Source organism: Littorina saxatilis, linkage group LG2, assembly GCF_037325665.1.
Source record: "Littorina saxatilis isolate snail1 linkage group LG2, US_GU_Lsax_2.0, whole genome shotgun sequence".
In the NCBI taxonomy this organism is placed as follows: Eukaryota; Metazoa; Mollusca; class Gastropoda; order Littorinimorpha; family Littorinidae; genus Littorina; species Littorina saxatilis.
In genome coordinates, this window is record NC_090246.1 from 15,959,520 (window position 1) to 15,973,586 (window position 14,067).

Consider the following 14,067-nt stretch of genomic DNA (forward strand, 5'->3'; position numbering starts at 1 on the left):
CACACACACATACACACACACACACACATTGACACACACCCAGAAAGACACACACACACACAGAAATACATCCACACAAACACACACACACTCACACACACACATACACACACACACACACACACACACACACACACACACACACACACACACACACACACACACTCGCGCGCGCGCAATTAAAACAGTTAAATAAAACAATTGTTTGAGGTTCACGCAGGAACAAGTTTGTGAAAATATCTTCGAATAGAAAGAAAAGCATGAGTGTATCCTTTCGAGCTTTACCCTGCTGTAATTCATTTCATTTCAAAGCCACCCGCCGAGCTGTCATGAAAAACTTTCAGCACTTGACATAGGCCGCAATGTTTAGTCAACGCCCAAATTGTTAAAGGCCCACTCCGCCTCGTACAAAATAGTTCGCCTCACTGTCTCATATCTGCTGGGACTTTGTACATGGAACAAGACCATCCTTTCACTTGGTTACATACTAAAAATAAACAGCCTTGGAGCTCCCTTTGCACAGTGTCTTATATTTTTATGAACTATTCTGTAAAAGGCACTGGCGCCTATTTCGGGAAAAGAATTTCCTCAAAAGGAAAAACCAACTCACCGCAGCAAGCAGTGAGGGTGTTGATTATTTGTATGTGTCCAAGTTGATGTGAACTGTTTCCATTAGGCGGAATGGGCCTTTAACTGATTGACTGAGATCAGAGGCTTTTCATTTAAAAAAAATGCCCTGCTCACGTTCTGTGGCTTTAAGCCGACTGTGAGTTACGAAAGGTTTTTCAGCTCAGAATTAGACATAAATCGCCATTAAACGCAAGTCGCAAGTATTGAACTCATGATCGTATTGTGAATATCTGAAGAGAAGCGTTTGCTGGGATCGAATGCTTGGGTTGTAGGTTCCGTGACTCCTAGGCAACTCAACAATAGCTCAACGGAATGTCTACAAAGATCCAAGGAACATGCAGTTGCCCCCAAACGCGGAATCATATATTGGAAAACCGACAGAGGTGCAGTGGTCTGATCTGACAACACAAGATCACTTCTATTATCGGCTGTTTAACAGAGATGCCACAAAATGGCTGTGATAGGTTGACCACAACTACAACAGTACATATGGATTTCAATTTCGGCTGCTCGCACACTGACAGCTGCTTCCTCACAGATTTGTTTTAAAGCTATGACTTCAGCAGAGAACGATATCACTATGGTATTGCTACGATACATATCTCAGGAATAAGACGCTCGACATTTATCGTGTTACAGGCATAACTAGTCACTAACATTTGAGCAGTGCAAACGTGTGTGCGGTACAAAAACAACATTCGCTTCCCTACAAAAATGGTTATCAAAATCGTGTTTGTGTTGGTTTGGTTTCTTGCCGCAAGCTGTGTTTCTTCCAGGGATGTGGTGTGTAGGGTGAAGCACAGAGCCGAGAATGGAACACTGATGGACTGCAGCCACATGAATCTGACGTCGTTCCCTGGCCTAAACATTTCTGACGTCACAGCGCTGGACGTCAGTTATAACCAGCTGTCAGAGTGGCGTTCCGGTTCCCTTTCTGATTTCTCCAGCCTACGTCACTTGAACCTCGGTCACAACGATCTGCAGGAACTAGACCAGCACGCGTTTCAAGGACTGGAAGAGTTGGAGACTTTGGACCTGAGCTATAACAACCTGACCGCACTGACCAGCCGGACCTTTGCCAACCTTCCGCACCTACAACGACTGTTGCTTGACCACAACCAGGTGACCAGCCTCGGAACGGACGTCTTTGAGAACCTGACTCACCTCCGTCACCTGGACCTGGGCCACAATCACCTGCAGGTCTTGTACAACACCTTCTCCAGTCTCGCTCACCTCCACTGGCTGGGGCTGGGGTCCAACCGCTTGCAGAGACTGGAGGCTGGCGCCATGACAGGGCTGGACAGGCTGATCAACCTGGACTTGTCTCACAACAAACTGCAGCTGACGTCGTCAGCCTACCCGGCCCGGGTCTTCGCCTCGCTGGGGCAGCTGCAGCATCTGCATCTGGAGTACAACGATGACGATCCTGACGGTGAATATCCTGACAACGTGTTCAGTGACCTCGTCTCTCTGACGTTGTTTTCCATCGATACGTTTAGTGAGGTGCACTTTGGGCGGGACTTTGCAGCTCTTCGCTCTATCCATACCCTGGACTTGAGCAAGAACTGTAAAATCAATTATATTGCGAACACGTCCTTCGAGGGCTTCAAAAACTCGACACTCTCTTTCATCAACTTTAAGTTTTGCTCACTTCAAATTGAAGCGTGTGCATTCTGTGAACTTCCTGCGTTGGACAGATTGTGGTTTATGTATTCGCACTTTCAGACTCCAAACCACATTCTGGAATCTCTGTACGGCCTCCAGCACCAGACTATGACTGAAATCAAATTGCAAGGCATTGGAGATTCCTTGCCTTTTTACCACGTCATCGACAGTCATTCGGCCAGATACTTACGAAACATCTGTGTTAAGAACTTCACAATGTCAAGCTGCAATATTCAGCGAGTAGCAGGAAACGCCTTGACAGTACAAAACACCCCTTTCTTCAGATGCGTGGAACACATAGATGTTTCGATGAATGCGATTTTTGGAGATGCATCTACTTTGTTGAAAATGATGATGTCAGATGGTCCCTTACGATCTCTGGCAGTGCAGGATCAGGTTAAGTTTACCATCACAGAAGCTCAGTGTTTAGTCAGTCAAGATTTTCAATGCAAAGGCTATTTCCGTAATGGTGGTTACGATGAGAACACATACACGATGGGGTTTCGAACCCCAATGAATATGTCATATCTAAACATATCCTCAGTCTTCCCACACCTGAATCCCTTGCCAGTGAATTGGACGTTTCCCTCTGCAAAGCATTTGACGGTTTTGGATCTGTCCTATCTGGGATTTGCCAACTGTCGCATGACATTTTATGGTCTCGAAAATCTTGAAACACTCAGCTTGAATGGGAACTATTGTTACAACATGACGGAACAGATGTTTGATTTTCTGGACAGTCTGTCAAAATTGAGTTTGTCAAACTTGGGATTTAACCCGCAGTTCTTGAAGTCACGCGGTTGGCGCTTGTTTCAAAACGTGGATCAGCTGCAGTTTTTGGACCTGTCCCGGAACGAACTCTTCTTCACAGATCCTGACATGTTACGTGTACAGCGCCGTCTAAAAGAACTAGACTTCTCCTACAACCGACTCCAGAAAGTGCCTGTCAATCTGGATAATCATGGTGACCTGAGGAAGCTTGACATTTCCCACAACTCTCTGAGCACTCTGACGTCATCAGAACGATCAGCGTTTGACAGTCTGGCCGGCCGCCATGCATTCAGGTTGTATGTGTGTCTGTCTGTGAGAACAATTGGTTTAACGATGCCTTCTTTCTCGCAATGCATCTAGGTTGTATGAGAGTCTGTCTGAGAGAAAGAATAATTGTTTTCATGAAGCCTTCTTTCCCGCCATGCATTCAGGTTGTATGTGTCCATGTCTGGGGGAATAATTGGTTTAACAATGCCTTCTTATTTGCCATGCGTTTAGGATGAATAATTCAAGAAAACTAAACAATGTAATTACCCCAACCCCCAGAATTGACCTGTACAAGTCAAGTCTCTCTTATTCTGGCACCCTATTGTGGAACTCCATTCCTGGCATAATTAAAATGCAAGTCAGTGAAACATCATTGAAGGAACACTACATGCTGTTTCTCTTGCAAAACTTGTAAGCACTACTACTTTTGTGCAGCTGATAAAATATCAGTACTCTATTGTATTGAAACATGATCATACATAATGCAATGAGGACATTATTTTAAACAAGTAAATGTCTGTATGTCTGTCTGTGAGCTAGTATCCTATAATTGGTTTAATGTTGCCTTCTTTTCTGCCATGCATTCAGGTTGTATGTGTGTCTTTCTGTGGGCATGACTGATGAGGGCCCCAAAGGGGGGGGGGGGGGGGGGGGGGTATCATCACGATCACGGGAAGGGAAATTTTAGCTTTCACGATCACAGTTACCTTGATTTTTGTTTTCACGATCACAAACACCTTGACGAATAGAGGATCATTGAGTGATACAGCTGTGAAAACTGTACGTTGAAAATAAAATGCTTTGCAATAATGCCCATCACGATCACGAAAACAAATAACGATCACGATCACGAGACTTGATTTTTTTGTCATCACGGATCACGGGCAAAGTCCCATCACGATCACAGAAATGGAAATTTCGGCAATCACGGTCACAGAAAGGTCAAAAAACGCCAATCACGATCACGATTTTAAACCCTTTGGGGCCCTCACTGATCTAAAGACACTATCAGTTCATTGCATAAGAAAATCTACACCACCCGACATTTTAAAGTTGCGATAAGAGCATTCTTCCATTCACAAACTGATAGGTGCCATGGCTCCTTTCTGAATAGGGTGGCAATTCTTTTGCTGATTTGATTTCACAAATGAAACACTTTTCTTAAATGGCAAAGTAAATTTAGCTTGCGTTTGCCTTTTCATGCATAAATATGGTGCACTTATGATGTATGATGTATTCCAGTTTAAAAACAAAATGAATATCATTGAAAAGCATGGACATCGTTGTTGAGCTCAAGAGCAAAGTAGGCCATATGTGTTAGGAGCTTAAGAGCGGAAGTTATGTGTAAGCGTCACTTCTATACATCAAGCGTTACAGATTTAGTTTTGTTTTGTGTAGAGTGATGCGTATGTTGAATTTATGAGGCAGAGATTGTTTGGTGTTTCATTAGAATTTGTCTTCTCTGCATGCAGCAGAAAGCCCGATATTTCCTTCACCCTTTTAACCCTGAAGGAGTCATCCTTGCTTCGCGACATCAAAAGACGTAAGGTTACTAAGTGTGCACTCAAAGCACATAAGGCGGCTTGAAACGTGTCACACAAAAGCTGTGTATCTAGAGCAGGCGTGCAGCAGATGGCATTGTACAAGGCGGATAACTATCCGGTTACAATCTCGGCTGAGAATCATGAGCGTCTTTGTTGCGCAAAGTTGTTTTAATCCTGAATATGCGTGCGAAACAGAACTGTGTTCTATTACGAAAACTACTACGAATGAATAGGGAATTGTTAGATTGGTTATAATTGCAAACATGTTTGCTTCAGCCTCAAACTCTCGGGAAATCCACTGGAGTGTGCGTGCTTCAACCTAGACGTGGTACAGTGGCTGTGGCACACCCCCGTGTCGCTTGATGGCGAAGGACGCCAAGCTAACTACACGTGCACCACGGAGACAGGGGAGATCACCAGCACAGAGCGCGTGATGGCACAGTGGATGAGTCACTGGCGGCGCTGTGTGGGGGTACAGATGTTTGGAATCGCCCTGTCCGCCTTTCTTCTCCAACTCCTGGCCATCGTCGTGACATTCATCGTTGTACGCTCCTGGACCCAACTCTGCTACGCTTGGAAAGCCATCCGACGGTACCGTCTGCCGAGACGACACCATTTTCACCGTGACGCTTACGTCGTGTACTCCGAGGCTCAGGATGACGTCATTCTGGCGTGCGTGACGCTGCGTGAGGCTGTGGAGGAGCGGTACGGCGTGCGTCTCTTGCTGCGTGACCGGGAGGAGCTGCCTGGGTCTGTGAGGGCGGAGACCGTCGTGCAGCACATTGATGACAGCTGGAAGGTAGGCGGCACGTGCACACAGATAAAACCTTCGTTCTCACGTCATCCGAACGCGTAATGTGACAATGCACACCACCCTAAATATTTACTTTTATTGAAAAACAAATGTAAGACATGGCAAGAGCAAAGAATGGATGCAGAAGATGAAAAAACTATCACTATAAATAGTTCCCAGTTATGAACTTTTGAGCTGCTCAATGCATAGGGTCCCGGTATCCAGGTTTGTGCAAAGTGTACTCTTCTTCTTCTTTAGCGGTCGACGCAAAGTGTACTAAAAAATGCTAAATACTTTATGTACATGGATGCTGCTGGGTAGGGGGAAATAAATGTTTCCTCTTTTTTTCTCACTTTACAAATCATTGTGTATGTACATAGATAAGAACCACACAACAACAACATACGATAACACATAATTTGATACCAATGTAAACCGTCGAACGCTGAAGAAGAAGACAATACCAATGTAAACGAGGTTAATGGAATTATGTTAATGTGTCTGGTGCAAACTGTTTGTTTTTTTGTGCCAGTGTTATGCTGGAAACCCGTCTAATTTTCGCTTTTCAAATGACATTTTCTGATCCAATAAACACTTTCGGTTCAGATCACATACGACTTTGTGCATTGAGTATTTGCATAACACATACAGAATTATGTATAGTGATCTGTCTATGTTGTTGAATGAGAACTCGCATCATCGAGAAAAAAGGAGTTTTTTGACTGTGAAAGTAAAGTTTATCGACTGTACAAGTCAAACTACAAGTAAAACATTGAAAAATACATTAACAAAATTTGTTTTGTTATTCCGCTAAAACTGGTGTGATAATGTTTTTACCTTTGAACAATTCATTGAGAGGATGTGCATTGTGTGTCCAGGTGGTGCTGCTGGTGACGCGTGACTTTTCTCAGGACGAGTGGGCGTGCGGCTTCACGGTCCAGCAAGCACAGCGCAGCATCACAGACACCATGCCGGACCGTGTCATCATCGTCTTCTTAGATGAGCCGCGTGTCCTGCCCGCCATGCCTTCGCTACAGCTGCTGCTGCGCATGGTGCCAGAAAGGAACATTTTGCACGTGCACAGAGACACGCCGCCACAGCACCAGGTGTGGAAGACACTGGCTGACCTCATTACCATAGAACACTGACAACACCACGCTGTCAATACCTAACCGGTGGGAAACGATATTTACTGCAAGAGACTTACACATCAGATAGTCTTTATCTTTTGTCATGCACAATGGTTGATGCGCTTAACACATGTTGCGTTCCTCAGTATCATGGAAACAATTATACCAGGCACATTGTCAGTGCTTGTGAATTTACGATATTGTGACATTTACTCGAAGTTCTTTAACATGTGCTGACCGACACCTATGGTACACTATTATTGGAATTATTACAATACCTGCGTGTGTACGTGCTACCTTCAATCATTTTTATTCAGAATAGTCTGGCGGAAGAGTGGATTGAATTGATCTAGGTAAAGACAGAAAAGAGTGCATTAGGATGACTGCGAGGTTGTGTAGAGAATAGTGAAGGCTGATACCCTTGTGTAACAACTGTGTTGGTCCATATTGGTCTTGGGAAGGATTGTATTGGCAGGAAGCGACTTGAGAGAGATTCGCGTGGGTGTGTTAGTTTCTGTGTGGGGTGAATGAAAGATTAGCTAATTACAAATTGTACTTAGCTTTTGAAGCATCAGTGCCGTTAACAAGAAGAGAAGACTTGGATACCTGTGCGAACTGTGGCCAAAGTGAATTTTGGGCATCGTTCCCACTATCAACCGTTAAGAACTTGTGTGATGTGTGATGTAAAGGGGGATTTCCGAGGATTTTATTCGGGTGGGAGTGTGTCTGCGTTATGCCGGACTGATGTCTTCCGCAGGGTGGGAGGGTATGATGTTGTAATGTTAATTTGATTTCATGATATGCTTTAATAGTAAATGGTTTGAAATGTTCCTTTGTTTAGTGCCAGGAGTGTTGGGGTTTTGCATGTACAGACAAAATGAACATTCTGGGTGTATATTTCTGTAATTACATGCGTGCATCAAAAGTGAGAGAGAATTGGGAAGAGAGAGTGAATGTTGCGAAAAGGCTCATCTGCGTGTGGGAGAAAGGGAATTTGAGCATTATTAGTAAAGTCTGTGTATTTAAAAAAGATTATTCTGCCACAGTTTGTCTATATAATGCAGGCGCTGATTGTACCAGACAACGTTTTAACTGAACTTAATAGGTTAATGTTTCGCTTCGTGTGACGCAAAAAAGACTGAAACAGAAAGGCATTTGAAAAGGTGAAAAGAAAAAAATATGATTGATTTGCGACAGATGCAGTGTTCCTTGTTGTTGAGCTGGGTTGTGAACTTAACTTTGTCTAATGAAGACCAGAAATGGCGGAGCCTTAGCACTGTTTTTCCGTTTTGGGAGTCGCTTTGAATGTTTTTTTGCGAACATTAATAGCAAACAAATGCAATTTAAAGGATTGGACAGTATTAAATCGGAATTTGGGTCCGCTGTTTTGAAGGCATGGCTTGATAATAATCAAATCGATAACGGTAATTCTGTATCGGGTTTGTTGTGGAACAACAAAGATATCATTTGTCATGGTAACCCACTATTTTTTGCGGATTGGATTAAAAGTGGTATAATGTATGTAATCGATGTGTGTGAGAATGGACGTTTTGCTTCCTGTAAAGAAGTGTGTGGAAGAACTGGCTACTCTGCAAATAGATTGCTTGAGTACAGCTGTACATCTCCTTTTAAGAAATGTAGCTATAAACGATGTAAATTGTTCAGTCTGTGACGTTCCGACCTTTTGTGGAAAAAAAGTGAGATCAGTAAAAGAAATTCGAAAGGTTCTCGTAGGAAAAAAATACAGCCCACCCTGTTCGGAAGGATTTTGGAGAAGAAAGTTAGAATTTGAAATTGACGAAAAGAATTGGAACTTAGCAGCCACTGTCACTGGTGAAATTCAATCACGTGCACTGCATTGGAAAATATTGCATAACAGTTATCTGACTAATATTTTATTGTGTAAAATGAAAGTGAAGGCTGGTAAAAACTGTACATATTGTGAGGATGAACTTGATGTATTGGAGCAATTGTGACCCTCCACCACGGAATGAGTCGCATGTCACCTTTGCATGATTTTCATATTTTTACATTTTCCTAAAGAGTTTTTTATGCTCTATCCAGTGGTGAAAACCGATTTAGAAAAGAGTGAAAACTGTTTGAGTTATAAGCCTGTGACTAAGGTGACCCTCACGCTGTTACCATACACTCTCAGGACTTTTATCAAGCCTAGCGCAGAACCGCGCGAGGTGACATGCGACTCATTTCGTGGTGGAGGGTCACAATTTTTCTTTGAATGCCCAACCGTGCTCAGGTTTTGGAAATATATTGAAATGTACATATTAGTAAACATTGGCGAGAGAATTAGGTTGAATGTTACAGATGTGGTATTTGGTATTAAAGGTAACAGCAAAGATATGAAGAAGATTGATCATATTATTTTGATAACAAAGATGTGCGTAAGCATTTTTAAGTAAATGGATTCACGATAAACGCTGGACATTATTTTTGGAAATCATGTTGTTTTGAGATTTCAACATTAGTCTGAAGTTGTATTAATTAGAAACAAGTTATTGTTTATTGTCCTTGATTTAAGGTAAAGACTGGCAAATGTGATGATGCGAATATTGTTTTTGAATAGATCCATATACGATGACATATGATCATTTTGATGCTTGGCATGTTGACACCAGCAAACACAACACTATAGTTTCACGTATGCTAAATTTTAGTCCTTTTGTATAATGTAAAATTTAACATAATGAGTTTTTCTGCACCTCATGTAAATGAGAAGGTATGTGTACAAACAGAAAACACACAGATGCCATGTTTGTTATCACTTGTTTATTGATTGATTACAATTTTGGAGAACAAAAAAATGTTCCTTTGTTTAGTGCCATGTGAATTGTTTCGAGTGCGTGTTGTCATATCACCCAAACGTGTGTGTGGGCGACAGTGTGTGGCTGTGTGTAGAAATGGGTTTTAGCTGTATGCTTGTTTTACCATCACGTGTAGAAAAACGAACAGCAGGGAACGTGACCGACAAGCTCTTGTTGTTGTTGCTCTGACAATATTCGTTTAGCACAAGAACATGTAGGCATGTTCCGCCTCTTCTTAATAAAACAGTCTTTGTGTCTAGATTACACATTGTGGTTTTTTTTGTAACTCACATTTGGAATCCCGAGAACATTTCTTTGTTTCGTCGGGCAGTTACCGGCTTCGACTCCCTCAGAACATTCTAAGCAAAAACAGTCTCTGGGGATTCCCAGCGTGAGATACATAGTAAAACTGATTTCATGCACTCTTCTTGCGGTTAGGCGTGTGTGTGTGTGTGTGTGTGTGTGTGTGTGTGTGTGTGTGTGTGTGTGTGTGTGGTTGTGGTGGTGGTGGTGGTGGTGGTGGTGGTGGTGGTTGTTGTTGTTGTTGTTGTTGTTGTTGTTTGAGGGGGGGGAGTGGGGTTGAATACACATACACTGTAAATTGAAGTGTTCGACTTTCAAACACACTTTTTGTAACCAGTTGTGTACACTGTAAGAAATAAAGTGTGATGGGGTGGGGGGTGAGAACAGTGGGGGGTACTAGGTCAGGAAGCATAGAGACGCCAAGTCAGGGGTTGTAGTAACGTGACTTTTATTTTGATATATACCAGAAGGCAGTGCAGAACTTTATTCAAGATCGCACAAATCCGTCACAAAACTGTCCTTCGACAAAACCCGGTCGCTGATATACAAGATACAAGATACAAGATACAAGATATTTATTCACCAATTTTGCAAAAGGATTTCATCTTGGCACGGCACGGTAAAAATAAAATAAAAACCAACCAGACACATATGCAGACACACATCACCATGCATGCATACATACGTACATTACACTGTCATGCACACACAGACACAACTCACACACACACACACACACACACACACACACACACACACACACACACACACACACACACACACACACACACACACACACACAATTATTTACATTCTCACACATAACCAGCCACATATCTACATCACAAATTCACATCGTCGCCTTGTAAACGTAAAAACCATATCAGTTTAAAAGGGGTGCCAGTAATATCAATACAACATTAGTGAATACTAGAACAATACCTAAAATTTATAATCCATTTAAAAGTAAGTAGTACATGTAATTATTATCATTTAGTCAGATCATCACATAAAATTATATAATCATGATCTAGACAGTTTAAAACAACAGTATTAACAGACTATCACAGATCCACTCAAGCACCTGAACTTAGAGTCGCATTGCACAAAACTACTACCATCACAGAACTACTCCAGCACCTAAAAAATAAGGACCATTCCACATTGCACATATTTCCACTATCACAAGTTATGAGAACAGTAATGGAATGCAGTGAAAGGACTAAGTAACAAAAGAACCCCCCCCCCCCCCCCCCCAATCCTATAACTACAGTATATTACAACGTCTTCACTACAGGAGTTGTCAGTACAGCATGGGGGATGAAGCTAGAGCGAAAGCGACTAGTTCTGGCTTTCAAAGCTCTGTAGCGCCTACCAGATGGAAGAGGCTCGAAGAAGTGGTTTGCCGGGTGGGAGGGGTCGCGAACAATCTTTCCTGCTTTTCGACCTGAGCGCAACTCAAAGATAGAGGCAACGGAAGGGAAGTCACAGCCCGCGATTTTGGAGGCTGTCCGCACAATGCTCTCCAGTAGCTGTTTCTCTTTCTCAGTGGTGCTGCCATACCAGACCGTGATAGAAAAACACAGGGTGCTCTCAACGACTGCGCGATAGAACTGCGCCATGATTTGCTGTGACATACGGAACTTGCGCAACTGTCTCAGGAAGTGCAGCCGCTGCTGGCACTTCTTAATGATGGACGTGGTGTTCCCGTCCCATTTCAGGTCTTCAGAGATCAGTGTGCCGAGAAATTTGAATGAAGAGACCTGTTCTACAGCTTCCCCATTTATTTCAAGGGGCAAGATGGGGTCTTTCTTTCGTCGAGGGTCGATAACGACTTCTTTTGTTTTAAGAACGTTTAGCTCGAGATCATTTTCAGAGCACCACTCAACCACTCTTTGAACCTCCCCCCGGTAAGCGTCCTCATTGGAGTCAGAAATCAGGCCTTCAATGGTGGTGTCGTCTGAGAATTTGATTATGTATGTGGATGGGTGAGCGGAGGTGCAGTCGTTGGTGAAAAGGGTGAAGAGTAGAGGGGACAGAACACAGCCCTGCGGGGCACCAGTGTTTAGAGTGAGTGAGGCAGAGAGTGAGTTGTTGAGTCGGACGACCTGAGGACGGTCAAGCAAGAAGTCTAGAAGCCAGTGGCAGAGAGAGAGAGGGACATCGAGACCAATCAGTTTGTGGAGGAGCTTGTGAGGGATGATCGTGTTGAATGCGGAGGAATAATCAATGAACAACATTCTAGCGTAGGTGCGAGGGTTCTCAAGGTGCTGCAAGACAAAATGAAGACCCATGGCGACGGCATCATCGACGGACCTGTTGGCTTGGTAAGCAAACTGGAGTGGGTCAGACAGGTGACCCGTGAAAGCCCGCAGGTGCCGCAGAATCAACCGCTCCAGGACCTTCATGATGACAGATGTCAGTGCCACAGGGCGGAAGTCATTCAGCTGAGTTACCTTGGGCTTTTTGGGGACTGGGACAATTACTGAAGACTTGAAGCACCGTGGCACAGACATTAAACCAGCTCTGACAATACTTCTCCTAACACACACACACACACAATTAATATGTAAAGAGCATTGAGCATATACATGATTATGCGCTATAGCAAATGTCCATTATTATTATTATTATTATTATTAAAAGTTCTCTTTAAACTACCCTTGAATACCTCCTTCGCCAAAATAACGCTATAATGGCTCAGCTACACTCCTTACATTCACACAGTAACACCCTAATCGTTCAATCAAATGTTAAACAATACAAATCCAAAATCACGACCTCTCGCTACGAAAATCACAGTGGTCTGATCTACCCACGCTACATCTCATTCTCTCGCGCGCACCCGTTCAAACAATAAACCAATCAGAAACCAGCCTCCATACACACCTACAATTAACTACAACACACAATAATCCTCGCGGGAGACGCAACTTGGGTCAGGGGAAAATAATTAAACAGGGACAGATAGAGGGACAAAGAAATGACCGGGAGTAACTTTAAAATAACTTGGGTGACAGAGTACACATTGTCACAAAAGCACACATATACCATGGTAAACACAAAATACTGTTACAATGTGTGCTACTTTTGCAAGTATGATTATAATGGTATTTCACACAGTGTTCACAACCGGTTTAAAATGGAACACTTCTGATCAGTTTAGAGCGTAGCCTTATGAGCCACTGACCAGAACTGAAAGTTTGCAACAAATGAATAAAGGGAGGGTAACGTCTTCTACAAAATGTCCTTTACAAACCCATTTGCCTCCCTTTCTGCTTGATATGGCTGCTCTGTATTCAAACGTAAGACACACACATGACACACATTGATGTTTTGTTAAAAGTATGAAATAAACAGTGTGTGTGTGTGTGTGTGTGTGTGTGTGTGTGTACGTGTGTGTGTCTGTGTCTGTGTGTCTGTGTCTGTGTCTGTGTGTTTGTGCGCGCGCGTGTGTGTGTGTGTGTGTGTGTGTGTGTGTGTGTGTGTGTGTGTGTGTGTGTGCCACCATAATCATTTGTGTTGAAAGTAAAAAGTAGTGGTTAGAGCGCAGAACCATGCAAAGAGCTAGTAGATGTGGATTGGAGAGACCACGGAGCCATTTCAAAACGAACACACTGTGCTCTGTCTACTTAACAATCCACAATCCACGAAATGAGCCTAGTGATAACGTGTAGATTGAGGAGGGTAGATGCCATGAGATGCTGTTGGATAGTATTGAATGCCAAAGAAAAATCAATAAAAACAATGCGTACAAAGAAGGCCAGGCTGCTTTTTCAAGATGGGTTTCGATGTGGTGCACAAGATAGAGTGTTGCGTCATCAGTACTTCTCTGCTGCGTAAAGGCAGAAGGCAACAAGACCATGAAACGTAGTTTCGAGAAAATCTACTTTTCTGTTGGCATTTCTGTTTTGGAATGCAAAGCTTTAAATTATATTTATTTTACTGGTGAAATGCATGGCAGTGTCTTGTGTTTCTGTTATGAATATCAAAACCCACATTTGATTCATCAATTAGAAATAAGGATGTTTGTTGACTCGCTACCTTTTGTCTAATTAATACACGAAACTCATTCACTTAAAAAAATGGTGAAAGGCAGTAAGAGGACGTACTGCTTTCTGCCAAATGATGACCCGACTTAAATC

The 14,067-nt window shown here is 42.9% G+C and overlaps 1 protein-coding gene across 1 annotated transcript in view; it reads left to right on the forward strand.

Moving 5' to 3' along the window:
* Positions 1-233: 233 nt before the first annotated feature.
* Positions 234-14,067, forward strand: part of LOC138952133 (uncharacterized) — a 58,849-nt gene continuing 45,015 nt past the window's right edge. Inside the window, exons 1-4 of the mRNA XM_070323731.1 lie at positions 234-3,359; positions 5,154-5,676; positions 6,549-6,816; positions 12,173-12,340. Coding sequence (XP_070179832.1) covers positions 1,345-3,359; positions 5,154-5,676; positions 6,549-6,816; positions 12,173-12,340 — 2,974 coding nt within the window. The 5' untranslated portion in view covers positions 234-1,344. The remainder of the gene's footprint in view (positions 3,360-5,153; positions 5,677-6,548; positions 6,817-12,172; positions 12,341-14,067) is intronic.